The sequence below is a fragment of the Bactrocera neohumeralis genome, chromosome 3 (assembly GCF_024586455.1).
Source record: "Bactrocera neohumeralis isolate Rockhampton chromosome 3, APGP_CSIRO_Bneo_wtdbg2-racon-allhic-juicebox.fasta_v2, whole genome shotgun sequence".
NCBI lineage: Eukaryota > Metazoa > Arthropoda > Insecta > Diptera > Tephritidae > Bactrocera > Bactrocera neohumeralis.
Window position 1 is genome coordinate 3,045,722 of NC_065920.1, and position 22,201 is coordinate 3,067,922.

Consider the following 22,201-nt stretch of genomic DNA (forward strand, 5'->3'; position numbering starts at 1 on the left):
CAATATTATACAATATCTTTCTATAAAGGGAGGCATTCATAAAGAAATTAAAAAATTTTAGAAATGCGTACTTTTACTAAGTCTATGTACGAATTTTTATTTAGCTTCATCTGTACAAATTGTATTGTGAATGTTATTTATTTAAGAAGTGGCATTAGTTTACAATTTTCACAATTCAATGGTTCATATAAACAAAGTGAATTTTTACTAAAAGTGGAACTTATTTAATTTGCCCTTTTAAAATTGTGCACCGTAAAGAACATAACAAAATGTCGTCTTTCCGGAAAAAGGTATTAAAAATATTTCCTTCAATATAACTGAATTAGTAATGAATTTCATTTAGAGCACCAGCACAACAGAAAGCAGTTCGAGTTCCTCATCCGGCAGTTCTTCCAGTGGCAGTACTAGCTGCACTAATTCCGGCAGTAGTTCTTCCGATACTGAATCAAGTAGTTCGGCTGATGAGAAAAGTGGGGTTGAAGAAGTCCCTTCAACAACTAAAAGCCAAGCAAATACTCGTCGTAAAAGTTCGGAATTCAAAACTACTGCAAAAACAGATAATGCAGATAAAGCATCCTCTAATCAACCAGTTTCTTCTAAAACACGACCAAATAACAGTAATACAACATCTTTGCGACAAACTCGTGTAAGCAACCCATCAAGTGATGAAGAACTTCCACTCAGTAAAAAGTCGACAAGGCCATCAACAACAACCAATACCACACAAAAGCGTAAACTTTCGGCATCAAGTGTATCTGCAACTCAAAGTCAAGGTAATCAACGTGCGACGGGTGGTAAAGCGCCACAAAACAATTCTGGGAGATTAAATGCGCAGGCAACCAAAAATTCCGGTACTAATCCGAAGTCACAAAACGTTACTGCTAATGCCGATACGGGTTTAGATGGGAAGAAAAATTCGGCTGCTAAATCACCGCAAAGATCAGATGACTCAGATCAAAATGTATTTCCAACTAGTCGAAATAAATCTGAACGGAAAGGCCAAGTTAAACTCTCAGCGCAGGCTGGTACTACAGCAGTTGGTAATAACTCAGACAATAGATCAAAGCAATCGAAATCTAAAGTACAGCCTAAGCGTAATGTGGTTGCGAAAAGTAAGAATAAAAGTTCAGATGAAGACGAAGATGAAGAAGATTCTGAGTCAGAAAGTGGAAAATCCACTACTTCAAGTGAGTCGGAAGCAACAGAGAGCAGTAACTCCTATGATACTCAACCCGTGAAATCGGTTAAAGGGAAGCGAGCGCCTACTGCTGCCAAAATTACGAATTCTGATTCAGATGATGAGGCTCCTCGTAAACTTACCCGTTCACTTAGCACTCGGCGTTCCAGGCAACAACAGAAATCGTCTGCTGGCGTTGGTGGCGGAACAGAGAGTGAATCTGATGCCGACTTAGATATGGAGAAACATTCTCTATCCAAGAGCCCCGCTAAACGTTGCGTTTCCTCCAGTGGCGGTAGTAAATGCAAGGTAAAGAAAGAGACTGGAGTGTTTGGTACAACACCGGCCAAACCACGCTCACTGTCACCCCCCCAACATCTAGAAAAGAAGTGCCCCATAGAAGGATGTGATTCTTCGGGACATTTGAGTGGTAATTTAGACCGGCATTTTTTACCAGAAGCCTGTCCAATTTACCATAATATGTCGGCATCCGAGTGTAAGGAACGTGCAAATGAGAGACAATTACGAAATGAACGGCGCATGCTTACTAACGATTGCAATTCAACTAATGCTGATGGAAGTAATCAAAAACAGCGCACTTCTGAACAAACCGAGTTTTTGACGAAGATTCGCGAGTCACGAACGAGATTTCGTCCAATAGCTGCAGCGATAAATACAGAGAAGGTCAAACTGGAAAAGGACTGCACTGATGAAGATCGAGAACCTAGTCTAATAGGGCTAGTACCCGATTACGATCTACAACTGTTTCGCGATGCCCAAGCAATCGCATCCGAAAAAGTTGAGGATGAATTGAAAGACCTACCTGTGGGAAAAGGCATTAAGTAAGTCAATAAATATAATAAAAAAAATTAATATAAAAAGTAAATTTATGCAAATTCATTTTCAGATATATAACAATGGGCAAATACAAGATGAAAGTTTGGTATCAATCTCCCTATCCCGACGACGCTGCGCGTCTACCTCAAATGTATATTTGTGAGTTCTGTTTAAGATATCAAAAATCTGAAACTGGTATTAAGCGGCATGCCGAGAAATGTGTCTGGCGTCATCCGCCAGGTGACGAAATATATCGAAAAGGCAAATTGCAAGTGTGGCAAGTCGACGGTAAACGACACAAACAATATTGTCAACATTTGTGCCTCTTGGCGAAATTCTTTTTGGATCATAAAACCCTCTACTATGATGTGGAACCATTCCTTTTTTACATAATGACCTTGGCTGATGTCGACGGTTGTCACACGGTGGGATACTTCAGTAAGGTAAGTCAAATTCAAGCTAAATAGAATTTTCATGAAATTAGGTATACATAAGTACATCATATGTAAGATCTGTCTACTTCCGATTCGAATTTGTTAATACTAAACGTTTTAAATTTTGTTTTCTTATATTACTTGATATAACGAAGTTTCACATATGCATTTGTATATACATACATACATATGTACATATATACATAAATACTAAAAACTGAAAACTGAAAAAACCGAACTTTTATTCTGTTAAAACCAAATAGGAATGCAGATCAGATCTGCATCTTTTCTTGCTTATAGATTGATTTTCTCAGAGGAAAATATATTTTTATTGGAAATAATTTATTATTCTTATAATTGTACCTGAAATACATGTATAACATATGTACATATGTATATGTATATTTGATATAAATTCTATTTAAGTGAAGGAATACTGTAGTTTTTGTGCTGTCCAATAGAGATTTCTTCATACTTGTTACCGTTAATCAAAATTCCAATATGAAGTCCAATTGGATGAAATTATTTTGAGTACAGCAGGTTTTGTTTCTTCAAAAAGTGGTTTTTAAGTTTCAAATCCTTAGCATGCTTACATACATACATACATTCATACATATACACATACAATCAATTTTCATTTTGGTTTCAAAAATAGTAACTGTATCTGTATGTTAGGGATTTTTTCACACCCATAATACTATACAACCATAGTAGTATGCACTTTGTTCTTGACCATACCCAAAAATGTTGTAACTGTAATCGTAAAATATGCACACAATTTGCGCCTCAGTTCCTCGACCTGCCCCGACTACAATTCGTGGCTGTTTGCCGGAGCTTCTGCTGTACGCGCATGTCTGGATCATGCCGTTGGAGTGAGAACAAATTGCATGAACAGCGACCGGCATGTGGCAGGAGGAGGTGATGACCGGCACGACAAAATATCATTGATTTTTTTGTATTGCAGTGGTGCAGTAGTAGCCGGGAATGCATATAACGACTCGAGAGAACAACAGCAGACTGGGTTTGTGTTACAAATTGCGCATGCCGCGGTCTTACTGTGGTTGCCAGTGACTGGTGAGGTACCACTGTGTTGTTGTTGTAGCGAAAATGTTTCCCAAATAATTTTGAGGAACACTGTGGAGTTGATAATACTCGAAATGTTAAATAACCGTGTCCGTGTCGGTCACAGGACCCGAACTGTCGTGGGAATATGGTACCAGGTGGTCGATGCTTGGTATAGTCCATCCAATTTAAAAGCTATACACTTCCTTTCGAGTTACTAATTAAAAACGTAAAACCTTTTTTGATATATGGGCCTATCAGGCCTCATAGTACGTACAAGTCTACACGCATGTCTGGTTACCCCCTTTCGAATAAAAGAAAACAGCGTAGTTTTCTACTATGCAATATTGTCAAACGTTTATGGATACTCACATCCATTAGATTTGTTTTTTTTTTTTTTTGTTTGTATTGGTTTACGATCTAAGAGCAGGTTGACGAGTAGAGTAGGTCGGGATGTGAGCTGTGATGAATGTGTGATTTGGAGTTGTTGTGTGGCTGCGTGTGCACTATGAAAAGAGGGTTTCGGAGTGTTACTGCTTCGCCTATGCTTTTGTGGTAGGTTCAAAGCTTTGCATTCTATTGGTTGCCGAATCGTTGACGAAATTCGTTTGAAACCAGAGGTTGAGAAGCATCCAAAGCGCGTATATAAGTGGGAGTTGTAAGCACTTATATAAACATATATGTATGTATATATAAGTGACAACATTCCCACACATACATATGGACGTTTTTCAATGGGTATTCCCCTAGGAATGAGACTCCACTGTTACAAACAACAAAATTCTCATTCAGCCAGTGACCCACTCAAACCAGAAGCACCCGCTCCACGCCATCAAGCCATGGCTGGCAGACATTAAAGGCAGACGGCACTCGTTTGCTATGCCAACAGTAACGACAACGACAACAATAATAACAATGGAAATAACAACAAACGACAGACAAATCGCAGACGATTGGGAAGAGAGCAGACAAGTGAACGCGCGCCGTAGTCAGTATCGACAATAACAGTCTCGGATTCGGTCTCAGCCACTGCCTCTCCCATGGCCCGTTCGGCATGCAAGTCTATGTCTATGCACATACATATATACATATGTATGTATGTATATTTGTAAGTAAGTAATTTACGTCGTCATCGCCAGCGCAGACGCGAAATCGGAAGCTACGGATTGCAGCCAATGAACGACGAGCGGCATGCAACCTGAGTGGGGAGCAGGGGTTGTGCGCGCACAGTTGCTCTCTGCGACTGGGTGCAACGTAATGAGGTCGTGAACCTTTTCGTGCATTTCAGGGAGCACCTATGTACATATGTATGTACATATACATATACGTACCTAACAATGGAAAATCGCCATATCTATTGGCAAGCTGGAGTTTAGAGGCCGGGAAAAACGGTTGCGCTGCCCTGGACGTTTGGGCAGCATCACAAAGGATGCAGCAGCATATAGCAGCTGCAACTTACTCCATTTTGGTGCTGTTCATACTACACAGGCGTCAAATTTTCGGTTGTTTTTGGAGCGTTTGTATTTTTCTATTTTTTGCTGGTTTTGTTGTTGTATGGATATTTCTGTCTGGCTTTCGAGTTTTCGAGTGCAATGGCATGGATACCGGCAAGCCACTGGTGTGAGACTACATTCGCCCCACTTAAAGGATGCTGACATTGTCTCCGCCGGCAGTCTGAACAACGTGGTGGTTGCTTTTTTTCGCAACCGCGATCGAGTGCTGGTATGAGCCAGGGTACGTATACGCCCAGACACAACCTAAATTTATGTACATGGTACGTTCACGGCACATACTCACATAGATGGCGAGCTCTATCCGCAACGGCGGCGCCCTTCACTTTACACACCACTTAAGTGTCTACTATCGATATGTTGTGGTCAATGAACCCCGAAAATGCAAACTTTTGTGTGACTGTTCAAAATTCTGTTTCTTGTTTAAATTTGTTGTGAAAAAATCTATTCTATTTTTCGCTGTTTCACATATGTAAGTATGTATGTTCATATAGAATTTTATTAAATAATAACCCTTATAGACAGTAAAGCTTACAAAATTTTTAAATTAAATTTCAGTAATGAAGTAAAAGTTATTAAATAAAAGACATTATACACCAAGCGGAAGTACAGGGAACTTGAGCTCTTACTCCATGTCCAAAACGAAAATATTCCCAAAGTATGGTTATTTTTCAATTCCTTTCTGTAAATATGTACTTGTTCCTTTATGGGGTTATTCTGGTCTTTTAAATTAATTTTTCACACAAAGATAAAAAAGTTTTAAAAACTTTTTCCTTAAAAATTTTTTTTATATGATTTTTATTGACATTTAAAGAATAAACAAAAAAGTAAAAAAATCGTGGTGTTGTGGTGACTGTGAAAAAACCGTTATTCCTGGTTGATATGATTCCCTTGTAGTGATTTAAATCGAACAAATTGAAAAATATACATACATACATACATACATATATTCATTAGGAAAGATGTCGTTATCGGATAGACCTTGACAAAGACAAAATTTCATAAAATCGCGTCGGCTTGAAAACAAATTTGCTTCCTGTTTTTGGATTTTTTTTTTTTTAATAATAAAATTTTCCAAATTTTTAAAAGTTAAATTTTCAAATTTTTTTTTAAAAATAAATTAAAAATTTTCCAAATTTTTAAAAAATAAAATTTTCCAATTTTTTTCAAAATTAAAATTTTTAAATTTATTTTAAATCAAAATTTTCCAATTTTTTTAAAAATAAAATTTTTCAATTTTTTTAAATTAAAATTTCCCGAAATCGGAGGCAGTCAATATATGTAGATTAACAAAGATTAGTATCAACTTCCAAAGGAATCGGTTAAGTAGAACTTGAGATATCATGTCAATCACAGCAAAAAACCAGTCTCGTGAAAAACGCGTTTAAAGCTTCGTCGTCCGTTAAACCGATCCAGTTGCCACGACATAAAAAACATCTAAAACTTAGGAAATAAATAATTTGAATTTTGAAAATTCCTTTTAGGGAGATATTTTTGAATATCTACATATGTATCTATAGAGTTATGAACAAAAAAAATCGATTTTTTTTTTAAATTTTTACACCAGAAGCTACCTACTCCTTTATCTGTTAACTAAAAAGCCGTTAAATGCAGAAAATTAAAACTTTTTTAAACTCATTTGTATTTGCAATTTATGGTTCCACATTTTCTATTTAAAAATTGCTTGTTTTTTCAGGAAAAGAACTCGTTTTACAACGTTTCGTGCATTTTAACTCTGCCACCATATCAGCGGAAGGGCTACGGGCGCCTACTGATTGACTTCAGTGAGTATAATATATATACAGACATCTGCATAAATGTTGATTATGAATTATGAGTATCATTTTTAATTTAAATATATTAAAACTAGAGGCCATAAGTGTGTGTGTGGCATAATGTATAGTTTTTGCTATGGTTTTGCCGTAGACAATGCTTAATTCCACTTTATTTCAAGAAGTACTTATGTGTCCACGCTTCTCGATTCAATATAAATTCAGGGTATACATATATTCTTGGATTTAAAACCACCAATTTTTTATATATTTCATTATTTATTATTTTTTTCTCGAAACCTATTTTAGTTTTGCATTTTTATCAGTTCCCTTATATTTCGCTATAGTCTCCACGGTCTTCGTGTATGAGGAATATTATCCAATAATTAATGTTGGGTCTCAAGATGGGTGATGGAGTTGCGAATAGTGCCCTCAGTAGACTATTAAAAAGCATTTATACTTGGATTAAGAGATAACTCTTCTATATATAAGTAGGATTAACAGTTTGCGTTGACGACTTTTCATTAAAGCTCAAGCAACAGTCACAATTTCTTCTCTAAAGACCCATACTATATTCCCTTGTTTGTTGTAATTAATATTGAGTAATACCGGCTTATTGACAATACTTTATCGTATATAAAATCAGGTCCGTTCGGTTTCGTAAACACGACTTTTGTAGAAACCGAAGCATTGTAACTGCAACCACTTGCCTGGTGTTGGTTCAAGCATCCTATACAAATTTTGTGTGCAGGAATATAACCGTACAAAGTCCAATAATCGCATTCCCCTAAATACCGCTAAATATGCGGTATTATGTACTGTGATTAGTCACTTCATTCATTAAAATATGAAAAAAACAATAAATGAGCTGATGAGTCAGAAATGCAATTCAATAAACCGCGAGCTGCTCAGTTATTCGTTTCCAAACATTTTCGCAAATTATTGCCGCCAACATACATAAGTACATACATATATATTTTTCCAAAGGCACGTATTTATTTATACATATTCATTAATAAAAATTATTAATATTTTTTTTTGTTTTCTACTTGGAAAATTCATTGCTAAGCCACACCTACTGCTGTCATTGCAACTGCTTCGGTTTTTGGCTCTTTGATGGAGATGTGTTGTTCGACTATTCATACAAAGTGTCTGCAAGAACACCATCAAAGACAGAATTGCAGTATAATGCGAAACACCCATGCATACATGATTATGTATTACATTATGAGTAAAATTCTAGTCTCTGTACGTATAAACTCCTTCGACCCAAAAGGAAATTGGGGAGAGCTTATGGACAAATTCCTGCAATATAATCAAAGCGAAAAGGAGTTTTTTGAAATAATATTGTTTTTGTATGTTAGAAAACTACAGTTGGATTAATAGTTTCGCATATATTTTAACTGATTCTTACATAAACCGATACCCATATCCTTTGGCAATCGACTCTACGCTGCCGAAACTGTTTATGATTTCCATTCTAGTAAGCTGGTATGAATATTTCTTACACCTATACGGGAATACTTCTTACTACAGCTACCACATATCCAATATTTTTAAGACTACTTGTCAGTGTTGATATAATATAATACTTTCCTCCACGCCTGAGTGCTTGTTTTTCCAGCAGGGCTTAGCAATTCCCGCGTACGTGTATAATCTTACATATTGCTGTATCGCCGCATATATAGTCGTTCTTTAACCGATGGCCATCCCCTCATCTCATTGAATGCATGTGAATCACAGTGCAGCGACGATGCAACGCCTGACAATCACCAGCCATAACAACAAGAACAAAGGCGAAAGCATCGGCATACCTTGCCGGCTTGCCAATTTGCGGACTTGTCGCCTCGTCGCTTTTCCTTGTTACCGTGAGCCGTCGACTGGGTGTAACGTGCTTGCCTTGCGTGTACATACTTATGTATGTATGTATGTATGTATGTGTATGGTGGCGGTCGTTTGTTGGGGCTTGTTGTTGCTTCGCCACACACAGACTGGGCATACGTCTGCGGCAGAGACGTACAGAGTTTCGTTTCGTTTCAAGCGACATTGACCTTACACCACTTCACATTGCTGATATTCTCGTGTTTATACCCAAACTCATGTTTGGGCTTATGTGCCATTGCGAGATACTAATTTAATGTATGCACTGCACGAATATACATATCCATGCAAAAGTAATATATATTTACACACACACACGGGCACATACAATGTGTATGCAGAAAAAGTCATATATCAGTTGTAGCGCCATATCTGGCCGTTCGTGTGGCGTTCAGATTCACTCTGGCGTGTGGTCTGCACTTACTGGCCTTTTGTTATTGTTGTTATGCGCCAGCTCAGACAGCCGATACATACAAATTCAATCGTTGCCCGGGCCCAGGCAGGGTCTTTTTCAATACTCAAATGCGGAAGGAGAATCCTTAAAAAAAGTCTTCATAAATTGCACAAAAGTATTTGATACATACAAACACACAGTCACACATACATACACTGATTGTTATGTGCGTATACGCACTTAGCTACAAAGTGATCTGCCACTAGTCTGCCAAGCGCCGTTTATTTTACTAAAAATTTTAGCTGGTTTTTATTAAAATATTTATTTGCATAACGGTAAAAAGCTGTATGCTCGAGTTTCATGAAAATTTGATCTTAAATTCGCTAAAAAAATAGAAAAAAGCCAATGTAGCTAGCTACGTATTGATATAAGTATTGGTATGTCCATTTACTTTAGCCCAGTTAGTGTACTAGGCTTCGGAACTGATTCCAAGTTGATGTGAATACCACTTGAACAATTGAAACTCCGGTAATATGCGATGCCAATAACTCCTAAGTATGGATCGAGGGACCCTGATGTTTTGATGAAGCGCTGAGTCGTTTCCAGTCAATTCAGTAGGTTAGCTGTTGAAATGACATTAAAAATGTTTCAATTGAGAAAGTGTCGAAATGCTTTTATTTAGTCTTTTTAGGAATTTTTTAACACATGCCTTACGATTATTTAAAATTTTCGCTTCACATTTCATCGAACTTTTGAGTGGGCCGAAGAATTGTTTTTTTTTTCCATGTTGGAAGGCTTGTTTCCCGGTACACTAGGCTTAATAATACATAAAAAATATAAAAAGTGATGTAGGGTGTGACATTTTATACTCTCGTAACTAGCAAGCCTGGGAAACACCTTCAGTTGTAGACCAAACTTTATATTAAACTAAATAAGTTGTCGTCATGATTTCATCCATTTAAGGCAAAAAGATAACACTGTTGTAAGAAAGAGATGCTTTCTGAATTTCATTAAGGTTTCTTACATACCGACCGATAGATGCGGTAAAAAGTGAACCGGAAATCCGAAAATATTTATGTTAAGTCTATGGATGCTATGGAAAGTCTTGTCCCGATTTTACCCATTTTTGGAACAAGTTGTAATTCGTTATCGATAATTTTTAGACATCAGAATAAATAACTTGCCTACTTGTGGAAAGTTTTATACTCATAGCTTCGTCGATGTTTGATTTGTATACTGTAAAGTGAAAGAATCATATGGCATATAAGTAGGATTGTCATCCGCTCATTTTAATGTCTAATAAGATGGGTAACCTCACACACCAAATATGATTGAAATCGATCGAGTAGCTCCTAGGACCCTAGATCTAAGATTTCACCTCTTCCCTAGGATCTAGGATTTCACCTCCAGGTTCTTCTCCACCTGATATCCTGAACGGAGTGAGTCTTCCTCTTCCTCTGCTTCCCCCGGCGGATATTGCGTCGAATACTTTGAAAGCTTAAGCGTTTTCATCCATTCGGACAACATGACCTAGCCAGCGCAGCCGCTGTCTCTTAATTCGCTGAACTATATCAATGTCGTTGTATATCTTGCACAGCTCATCGCTCCATCAAATGCGGTATTCGTCGTTGCCAATGCGCAAAGAACCATAAATCTCTCGAAAACACGTAGCGTCGACCCATCAGATGTTGTCATCGACCAAGCCTCTGGGCCATACAGCAGGACTGGAATCATGGGTGACTTATATATATAGATCTTTGTTCGTGGAAGGTGAAAATTTAAAAAGAAGCAGTTCCAGTATTAGCTGAGATTTACATTTGAACAGCAAAGGTTCGATGGACGTAAATATATTATATGTGCTCATATTGGAGTCTAGACCTCTGCTATTCTTGTTGTTCAGAGGGCGCTACTTGTTTTGCCCGTCGGAAATACTCCATCGAGTTCGATATCATTCCGTGAAAGACGAATTACTCTAAAAAGCTTAAATGTTAATCAAAGCAAACATTGTCATCATGTCCAGGGTTTGAATACTCCACCCCCCGTAGGAATGTTGTTCTTCCGACTTAAATACAGTTTTATTTTACATTCATGCGAACCAACCGGCTCGACTTTGTGACTAAGTGCGTACAAAATTGTTTGTGTTGCAGTGTTTATCCTCATTTACGAAAAGTTAGTTCTTTGTTGTGCCGGAGCAATGCAAATTTGGCAAAACTCGCGTTTATTAATAAATCTACAATGCGTTATTGCGTTCTTATTTTATTGATTTGCGTAATTGTCATTTTGTTTGTGTTGACAGTGTCGGCGACGGCGGCGGAAGCGGCAGCGGTGGCGACGTTGCTGGCTGATGACGGCGAAGTACATAGTGTTGAGCAGACAACAAAGGTCAGGACAGGTCACAATGAAAGGGCGTCGTCCTTGTTATGGTACAGGCAGCAAATGATTCGCCGAGTACCGGTTACTTGTGAATTTAGTTGCGTAAGGGCATTTCATACTCACAAATTGCATAACAGACTTTTTGCCAAACGTTAAATTGGCATAATTTAGCAAAATAGCACAGGAATTGTGACGGCACAATCGGCAGCGAATACGATTGCAGGCACTCTTCTACCTCGGAAGGCATTTTAGGCATATTTCTTGGCGTCAATTTGCCAATACGAGTTTTTAAAGCATACTGCTAGGCGTTTAATAGCCTGTGGACATGTTAGCTGTTTCTTCTGCAGTCACCGCTCAGTCGCTTGAACTGAGTAGTCGGTTCTGCACTTCGGCTTAATAACACTTTTGGCTACGCCTGCACGCGGATCGATAAAGTCGTCTCGTCATTGCCCATGCCCATGCCGCGCTGGTACGCGTGCAAGTGCTGTTTTGTTTGTATGTATGCATGCGCGTATGTTCGTGTGTGTGTGTGCAGACTTCAGTGCTTGTGCTGGAAAGAAAAATCAAAGCAGCCTTGCTTTCGTTGCCTTACGTAGTAGTATTACTCGCACACGGGGTGTACCATGCGGGCGTGCAACCGGCCTTTGGGGGTATGTGGGTGAGCGTTCGTCTGCCGCGAAATGCAGGACAGGGTGTGGCAGAGCAGAGCTAGCGCTGCAGCAGTGGTGCTGCAGTAGACATGGCTCACTGGTGTTGTTGTGCGGTGCAACGCACAGAAAGAATTCAACCCCTTTTACCGTTTGAGACTTGCACAGCGAGTTTCGTGTTAAGGTGAGTTGGGGTTTCGCAGAACTTCAGACGCCAACCGCCAAAAGCATAAATTGCTACAACACAAACCCTACAAAGCACTCCCTCATACGCTGCGGTGGCAAATGTAATTCGCTGACAATGTACAACTCTTTGTATGTATGTATGTATGTGTATGGCACAAAGTAAGGAATATTATAAGCTGAGCCGCAAACATATATACAAACACACGCACGGCCATACAAGGTGCGTGGGTTGAATGGACGCTTGCTGGCGCTGTCGCAAAGCTTTTTGCAAAAGTTGAATGACGGAATAGAATTGTGCTGTTCCTGCAACATTCGTTCGCTCGTCCAGGGTTTTGCCCGTTAAAGCGTTGTAGTATATAAATAAAAGTATTTGTATATCGACATTTGAAGTACTCATCCTTAAGTTTGGTCTGTCTAGACGCATGTGGATGGCGTTTTATTAACGGGGAATGACAAAGTTGGTCAAAACGCGGGGTTGAGGAGTGCAGCAGACAGGCAAAAAACATTATTCATTGAGTTTGAGGGTAGACACGTGATGCCAAAGAACTTGAAGGCGTTCACACGATGACCCTGTACTCTCACTAGTTATAATACAAATGACAAGCGTTGTATGAAATTCTATTTTAACAATTTTTATCATTTCTTATTTATTCACACTTACATAGGTTACCTTCTGACTAGAGTGGAGGGCAAGATTGGCTCGCCGGAAAAGCCACTGTCGGACTTGGGTTTGATATCCTATCGGTCTTATTGGAAAGATGTGTTGCTGGATTATCTGTGCACGCGAACCGGAAATACCTTGAGCATAAAAGATGTGTCGCAGGTAATATGCGCAGCGTGAAAAATAAAATATTTTTTATTTAATATATGTGACCTGGTCTACGAAAAGGGGCTAACGTGCGAAAACTAGTTTTCTGGGAAAAGCTGTTAAAAATAATCGTCAGTTTCTCGTTATCTCATTAATTGTTCTCCTTTTTTTTGACACCTAAGCCCCCTTTTCGTAGACCAGGTCACATATGTATATTGTTATAAATTGTGCATCCTTTCGAAAAATCGGTCCACAAGAATTATCTTCTGCTCACGAATTATTTTTCGTTCTTTCTTTCTTTTATACTGTGCAGGAAACGGCAATATATTCATACGATATCGTGAGCACTTTGCAAGCCTTAGGCATGATGAAGTACTGGAAAGGCAAGCATATCGTACTTAAGAAGCAAGTGAGTATATAGTTCAGTAGTGTATAGTTCAAAATTGTCTTCCTCTACTTGTCTGTTGAGGCTTTAAAATATTTAAAAATAATTGTCTAATTTAGTTTGTTGAGGCTTTAAAATAATTGAAACTAATTTTCTTATATAATTTTTCTTGTAATTTAAGGATGTACTCGACGAATACGAAAAACGTGTTAAGCAAAGGGGCAATTTTCCAAAAATTGACGACAGTTGTCTACGCTGGAGCCCGTTTGTGCCAACCCAAACTAATAACTCCCCATAATAGTAGGTCCTAACTTCTCGTACGGAGGCGATAGTCATCATCTACGTGCACTGATTAATATAGTTAATAAATATAATTTTATGATTAAAGCGTGCTTTGGCAACAGTGAATATATAAAGCTGCGGCTTAACTCATTAAATACTGTACCAATATTTAGCGTGTCAACTCACTCTCATAGAGAGTCATAGTGCAAGCCACTCGAGTGAAAATGGTGATCTCCACTATCACTGGTCTTTGCTTTTTTCAAAAGCTCTGAACTCTCTTTAAATTTAAAAAAAATCCTTATATCGAATATGTATGGCGTTCAAAACAGTTGCACAGACATTGTATATAGTATATTAGTAAACCAAATATTTAGATAATTCTTAGTGGGAGAGTATCAACTCAACAATTCATTCACAACTTTTAACAAACAAAATTGATATTGTTAAATTTAAAATATTAATTGTAAAATATGTAATGTGTAAATATTGAAATCTGTAGATATAATTGATAGTTAATTTAAAGTATGATGATAAATATTTTTACAAAGTAAATAAACTAATTGCATTTTTAATTTTACTCAAATTGCGATTTCCTGATAAAATAATTTTATCAGATATTAAATATATACATATTTATACATATTGGTAGGAATGTACAGGGTTTATCTGAAAAGTAATAGGACCGATTTTCTTCCGCCGCAACTGTACTTCGGAGCTTGCGCGCACCAACTGGATTCGGTAGAGGGCGTTCCTAGCTGACGAACGAACGGCAGGTTAGTTGTCTCCGAGTAAAAGTGAGACATTAAAGTCAGAAGTGACATCAAAGGCATCGTCCACCATAAATTTGTTCTTCCTGGACAAACCGCCAACGCCAAGTTTTATGTGGAAGTCCTCAAGAGACTCAAATGAGGGGTCACTCGGGTTCGACAAGACATCGCAGTCGATTGGAAGTTGAACCACGACAACGCCTCGGCTCACACCGCCTTTCTTGTGAACAGCTACCTAACTAAGGCCGGCATCCCAATGCTTCCGCAACGCTTTACAGCCCAGATGTTACCCCCCGGCCTTTTTTTGTTTCCAAATGACCGATGAAAGGCAAGACGAAACTAAAGGCTTTTCCGGAGAATGCCTTCTGTGACGCCTCCAATGCTTGGAAATCGCGCTGGCAGCGCTGCATCAACGAAATTTTTTGAAAATTTTTAAGAAATTGTAACGATTGGTTCAATTTGATATTTTTTAAATCGACTCAGTCCTATGTCCTCTCCGGATAAACCCTGTATCATGAATATTTTTTAAGATACAAATTTCTATCTCATGAAATAACGAAGTTCATAAAGTGATATTTGAATTTGTCAACGTCTATATAATCTCATTACTCTGTGACTCAAGTTGTCTTAAGATTACCTTAATGATCTCTAAAACTGACCAAATGTATATGGTAGACCTAAAAGTACTCTATAGAAGCAGTTGAAATAATATTTCATATCTCAAACTTACATACAATATCGAAATATACATATGTGTATGTATGTATGTACGTATAGTTATACAGGTAAGACACAAAATTTTGGTAGTGGTTTTTGAAATATTGAGAATGGAGAAAGCAATGATTAGCCAGTTGGGGAATGATAACAGTTCGCCAATTCGCCTGTCGAATTAATAATAATTTTACGTTTTGTCTATACCAATATTTTACGTACTTTTCACGTTCTTATGCTCGGTTCTTTAAGTACTTGCTGTACTTCTATGTATACGTAATTAACAATTAATTATTTAGTAATTATAATTAATTGTAATATCTTTTTACACCACACAGACCTTTAAGCTCTGCTTATTTAGATCAGCTGATGATTTTGGTTGGGATCCTCTCATGCCATAGAGCCGGCACCAACGTCAACTTCCTTGAGTTATCGAAACTTTGTGACTCCCCCTCACTAGAATTGCACTTAAAACACAGACGTGCATGTGCAACCGTTGCAAGTGAGAAAAAGTCGCATTCGCCATACGCATGTAAACATTCGTGCATAATCGGGTTTCGGCGCTTGCTCACTACCATTTACAAACAAAGCGGCCGCAAGAGCTGGAGCAAGAGCAACAGAATCAGAAAGAGCAAACTTAACCCCAAGAATATGGTCATAACAACGGTCGTGGTGGTTATGGTTATGGTGGCGATGACGATGACGACGACGATGACTTAGTGGCTGCAATGGAGTCGCAGTCGCAGAAGTAGACAGAAGCAGCGGCGTTAACAGTGGCAGTGGCAATGCCGATGGCATTTGTTGTCCAACAAGAAGTATCTGCCAGACAGGAGACGTGCGACGGGTTTCGCCAACATTCTCGTTACAAGCGGCAACCAAATGAGTGAAAAAATGTGTGTGCCCATGTAGGTATGTATGTGAATGGTACATACAAAAGGTATATAGCAAATAATATGAAAAAACGGCGCATTCGTACGCGATTACCGGCATTGACAAACGACGGTGGGAGAAATACTCGCTTGGTCTCCGACACTCTGGCACTGACAGTATCTACACACTTGATTTAGAACTGGGTAGCTAGCTCTCTGGACGCAAACACAGACGAAGCAATGACAGAAACATACATATGAACACATATATATTTACTATACATATTAACATTCAGTGTGCAAGTAGAGACACCACGAAGCTTACTTGTAAACGCGAACCGAAAGAAATTTTATGGCAAATAGCTGGCTCTGGTTGCTTTTGATTGAACAGCGGCACCGAATAACACTCATTTGATCAGACACAGCCGGTCTGAACGGTTCGTCTTAAAAATAGTCGCTCGACGTCAATTAGCACACAGTGGTATTCACAAACATAGAAAGAAATTCACTTACCAAAGCATTCAAACTGGAGAGACATCAAGAGTTAGTCAGTTACTCAGTTAGTCGTCAGTCACAACAGTACACCAGATGGCCAAGCAGTTATTTAAGGTCGTCGACGAGTGCAAACGCCGATGGCAGACAGCTGATTTTCCAAATGGTAGACATGGAGGGGAGTGACGTTATAGCAAAAACTACACACAATTTGCTAAGGATCAGTTGGAAGTGCTGTGGGCGTTGTTTATACGTTTCGAAAATGAGTTAAAAAAAGAACAAAAAAAAACGCAGACTTATCGGATATTTTTTGGCATTATTTAAATATTGAAAATATTTCCATTGTTGCCGTGTGTACTTGTTTGCACTGTTATTATCGTCATCGTCATATGACGGGCGGCATTGCGGCAAACGACAAATGGGCATTGTGCACTGCGGTTCAGTGCTTGTGCACATGTATTATATATTTGTCTGCATGTATGTACGTTTGTAGTGCGAAGTATGTATTTTGTATGGACTAATGTGTATATAGGCGGCGACGTCAGTCTGAATGTGTCCGTGTTCTCGCTAAATACACTTGTGTTGGTGCGCGTATACGTGAGCCAATGAAGGAACGGCCAACAAGATATAAAAGTGAAGACAATTCAATCGGAAGTGCACTTCGACCGGAAAAAGCAAAGGAATTGTGAAATTCAACGAGGATGGCCCCCAGCTTCGGCCGTGGTAATGCACTTTACAGTGCACGCTGTGGAACAAAAGCGGTGGAAAACTTCGAATTTTATTACTTAAGACGGTGGAAATTTCCCGATCAGTAAGCAAGCAGTTTCAAATTTCGAGCACTCCACAACGTATGGGTCAAGAAAATCCTGATAGCTGATTATAACTAGTCGATCTATATGATATCAGCCTTGCTCCGGTACTACGTATTGGTTTCAGTGGTGACAACATGGGCGCTGACGCAAGTTTATAAGTTGCCGGCGTTAAAAAATCCACACACCCGCCCAGCTGACACAAAAAATACCAGTGAATATGTGGACACTGGTGCCACAATGACAAGCGCCGCAGCACGGCATATTTAAAAGTAAAATAGCAAAGTTTTGGTGATAAACACGCATCCGATTAAGCAGCTAAATAGTCGGTAAATAAACATACATGTACGTGTGATACGAGCAATAAATCATTTATTTATATGCATAAGTATGTGCGTGTGTGCGACCACATAGAGATATGCAGAGGAATGTAGAACATATGTGCAGCGACATATTATTGCTCATATTTTGCCAGAAGAAGAATATTGCAGAGGGATGGACGAGGTGCCGGCTGAACGACATCATGCGAGTATTATGTAGAAAATGGCCAGGAGGAGGACAGCGCAACTCACATGTTTGAACGACATGTATCTGAAAAATTAATTTTAGATTGTAGATTGCTAAAAGAGACAGTAAAAAGTTTGAAAAGTCGTGCACAGATCGTGATTTCATACGAAAAGTGGTGGCATATGCGAATTAGGAATGCGGTCGTTCGAGGGAAAGACAGCACCAAAATCAAAAAAAAAAAAAACAAAAGCAGAAACCGAACCATAGAGAATGGCATAAGTGACGACAATACAGAACGAAATGCGAAATTCTTGAGTAATGGAGCATGCGAATATGTGAGTTAAAGTACGAAATACTGCCGAAGGAGTAGAACTTTAATATTTTTCTTAATGTTAGAATGGTTAGTGCCACATAAACGTTTACTATGTATATGAGTAAGTGGTAAAGGAGTGAATGTCGGCTTTCGTTTTAAAAAACGCATATTGGACTGAGAAATCTCCTCATTATAAATTTAACTTATTGAAGAGAAATTCGAGCGCATAGAAAGATTACACAGTTTATCCGCTCAAGTGTAGGTTGAAATGTTTAACTATATATTGTTTATTTGTATGCATATTCGTATATCCGCATGTCTGTCCGTGTACTTAAAATTGACGTTAGAAACAGTCTTTTGTTCTTTTGCTGTTACCTCTGATTTTTCACCATGCGGCACAAAGTGCCACCTATACTTGTACGCACATAATATAATATGAACGCAAACGCAAATACAAGCCCAAAGACCGAAGACCGAACCAGATGGAAGACAATGGAGGCAGACAACGGCACAGTGACCGGTCTGAAAGTTTTGCGAAGTTGAGTGCAAACAGCTGTAGCTGTGTCGGAGTGTGCATGGAGCACACGCACACATATGTACATATAAAAAAATTCACTTATATACCATATCTACATATGTATATATTTGGATACATTTACATATATATGTTTATGTATGTATGTGTTTGTGCTTGTGCGCTTATGCGTGGCATTCACTGCTGATTCGTCACTTTACCGGTAAGTTCGTTTAATATGACTTATAATATTTTTTTGTACACTAACTCCATTCATTTGTTGTAATGTGTATATGGACTGGTATGATTTACATATTTACATTTATTTGTACATTAAAATATATTTCGCATACAATATACAGTGGACACGAGTAAGAGCCAGCGTGTTTAAAAAGCTCATGCGAGCGACAAACTGTTGGCATGAGAGAGAAAGGGTGAAAAGAAGAGAGACAGAGAGTGTCACATTGATTGCGTGTGTATGTGTGCAGTTTGTAATGTTTTTGTTGTAAAATACGGTGGGTCCATTGCATGCAGACCATGAACATCCCGATGCATCATCGTCTGCAACATCATCATCATCATCGCCATTATAAATGACTTCGTTATTGTTGCCGGCATGCAACGACTTTTTACAATTGCACATACTCGTTGCTGAAGACATATGTATGTACAAGTGTATGTGTGCTTGCTACGCCCTGCCGGTAGTCGTGCAAACTCCAGCTAAAAAGATTATTGCGCTTGTGCCCCACCCAAGTAAACGAAACGCACATACATACATATTCATCCTTTCGATAGTACGAACATAAATTTAATTATGTACGTATATTTTAGAGATCATATGTATACATACATCTACTATTCACATTTGCATAAAATAACCTAACGTCTGTTGTTTGCCAAACATTTCCGAACCTCAAAACTTTTTGTCAATGCACGTTCGGCTTAAGCCAAAGAACCTTGGATGTATTGAAGTCAGCATTGTGGGGTAAACTACATATATGTATGTACATATGCCTGTATGTATCTACTTGTGGGTATACGTTTGCGCGACATTCAAAATATTGGCAATTACTCAAAATATTGGCAATTACTCATTATAGTACTCAGCGCAATTGCGAACTGTCGTCATTCCAACCATACAGCCGATGTGCAAACCAAGTGGCTCGGTTTTCACTTAGGTCACCGACTGCGCCAATACATATGCATATACACACACACATATATAAGCATATCTAAATACGTAAGCCAAATTTCAGCAAAATAACTACTTTGTGAAAAAAGTGCAAATCAAATCGAAAATGAAATACGAGCACCATTCAATGTGTTCCATCTCGCTTCCTACCAGCCAACAATTTTCGGCACTGCGCGCCTGGCTTTGTGTCTAACTAAATGTTGCTTACGTATTCACGGTTGGTCGTGGAGGTAACACGAAGTGTCGCGGCCACCACAACCAAGCAACGATTCAATTTGCAACCACGACTTCTTTACAATGCCATTGAAACTTTGAGATACTCACACGTTCCGCCAAGAATTTGCCGAAATTCAAGGCTTCAAACAGCAAACATATTCATACAAATTTGCTTCTTACATATTTGCCTTTATGTCTTGAAGCTTCGAACGTGTTCACATATTAGTGGTCGCTCGCAGCACTCTCCTCTCCGTCTTGCTTTCAGCTGCTCAACAGACGATTGCCAAATGGAGAGGTGGCCAGGCTTCGACTGGTGTCGTTCGGGCTCCAACTAGAGGATCGTGGCACTGCTGATCGGTTGGTAGTGTGTAGCCAACCAACAGCTGTCGCCGATCGGCCGAGCGCTTTCAAGCGTAAAACAAATTTTTTGGCAAAATGAAAAATGCGAAATTTTTACAATACACAAAAACTTAATATATGTACATATGTATATACATACATACATATTTGCATGCCAGTGTACAAGTATATGTGCTTGTAGTCGTATGTAGCGAGAGGGGGGGTAATGAAAATTTGCAAATCGGAATTCGCAAAGCACGCGGATCGTAGTGAGTACACAACTCGCGAAGCGTGATCTGAAACTTTGCGAAATTTTCAAGTAAAAGCAATATGGCAGCCGCTGAAGTCGGCACAGTGCAAAAATGTCTGCCAGCAGTTGATGAGGTGTGTGCCGTCTTCGTAGCGGCGGAAACAGCTGAACACGAACACATACATACACGATTTACCGAAGGAAAAAGAATACGACGACGAAGACAAAGACGAAAAAGTTCTGCTGAACGAAGAAGGAGAAGTCAAAAACTAAACAAAGTAATACAAACATAAATAGATACGTGAGCGGAAAGCTGAAATTGAAGCTCAAGCGCTACTATAATGTATGCGTCGGCAACTACCTATGTATGTATCTATATCCGAATCATTACCAACGAAAAAATTTAACCAACAAACATACACATACATATGTGTGAATCCCGAAGATGCGTGTGTAGTGGGGCACGTGTCGTTCGTAGATACTCATTAAATCGTGTTATTTTATTTTTTATTTGTTCCTGCCTTTGTGCGCTCTGGAGAAAGAGCACAACCTCGTGTATATAGACATATGTATGTATGTGTGTGCGCTCGGTTATAAATGAATAATTGCAGCACACAGTGCTTGAAATCAAAAAGCTACTCTCATCGGAACAGGCAGCACCAACGACAGTCGGCAAGCAACGTCGTAGCGGACAGCGATCGCCTTTATGCCGATGTGTTTGTGAGTAAAATTCAAAACTGTTTTAATTTTGTTCTTTTTCAGGTTTTTTTTTTCTTTTGTCACTCACACCGATTCGTAGCGGCAATATGCGAATTTGTTCGCTAGCACGACCAACGACATCGATTGCTTAGTAACAGCTTTGAGCCCGGACGGCCAATACCTCCTCCTTCGGTTGGTCGTACGGTCGAACAGCTGGTCGGTGAAGAAATGGGAAACTATGTGGCCAGCAACTGCGAGATCGGCATCTGCGACAGAGGAGAGCAATACAAATTTAGAATATCAGGGCCGCTACGTCTTCTGGCATTGCAAGTGTATTAGAGACGAGCGGCCTGCATGGGAAATACACACGGTAACTCTGCAGGATAAACTTCGTTAGTTAATTGGCGGAAGTTGAATTCTGTGTTAAGTGAGCGAACGAGTAGCGGGTTCACGGAAATGCCGACCAGATGATGTCATGACATGAGACAGTGCCCGTGTGAACGGTTTGCCAGTAGCTTCGTACTTTGGTATGTATGTATGTACATATAGTGTGTGTATGTTTGAAAATGGGAAGTCTGCGTGCAAACATCATCGTTTTTGATATATACATATATGTATATACATATATGTATGTACATATATGGTAAAATATGTGTGTGTGTGTACTAGACCGTTCAACAAGTAATTTATGGTGCCAGCTAGTCAAGAAAGACCATTTGCATAATTTCGTGCTCTGCACTCGGAGCCAGAGGAATAGTGGGCAGCAAACGCAAG

At 39.0% G+C, this 22,201-nt stretch overlaps 1 protein-coding gene across 1 annotated transcript; it reads left to right on the plus strand.

The window, feature by feature from the left end:
- Nucleotides 1-166: 166 nt before the first annotated feature.
- LOC126752442 (histone acetyltransferase KAT7) lies at nt 167-14,288 on the plus strand. The gene is made up of 7 exons (XM_050463239.1): nt 167-290; nt 344-2,019; nt 2,085-2,457; nt 6,718-6,805; nt 12,940-13,097; nt 13,396-13,491; nt 13,649-14,288. The coding sequence occupies exons 1-7, from the start codon at nt 270-272 to the stop codon at nt 13,763-13,765; spliced, it is 2,529 nt and encodes an 842-aa protein (XP_050319196.1). The 5' UTR covers nt 167-269; the 3' UTR covers nt 13,766-14,288.
- The last annotated feature ends 7,913 nt before the right edge of the window (nt 14,289-22,201 follow it).

What these genes read in the sequence shown, in the direction of transcription:
- LOC126752442 (XM_050463239.1), top strand. Translation starts at nt 270, where the DNA reads ATGTCGTCTTTCCGGAAAAAG. An exon ending in CGGTGGGATACTTCAGTAAG is followed by an intron (nt 2,458 to 6,717) that starts GTAAGTCAAATT and finishes TTGTTTTTTCAG; the next exon opens with GAAAAGAACTCGTTTTACAA. An exon ending in ATATCGTACTTAAGAAGCAA is followed by an intron (nt 13,492 to 13,648) that starts GTGAGTATATAG and finishes TTGTAATTTAAG; the next exon opens with GATGTACTCGACGAATACGA.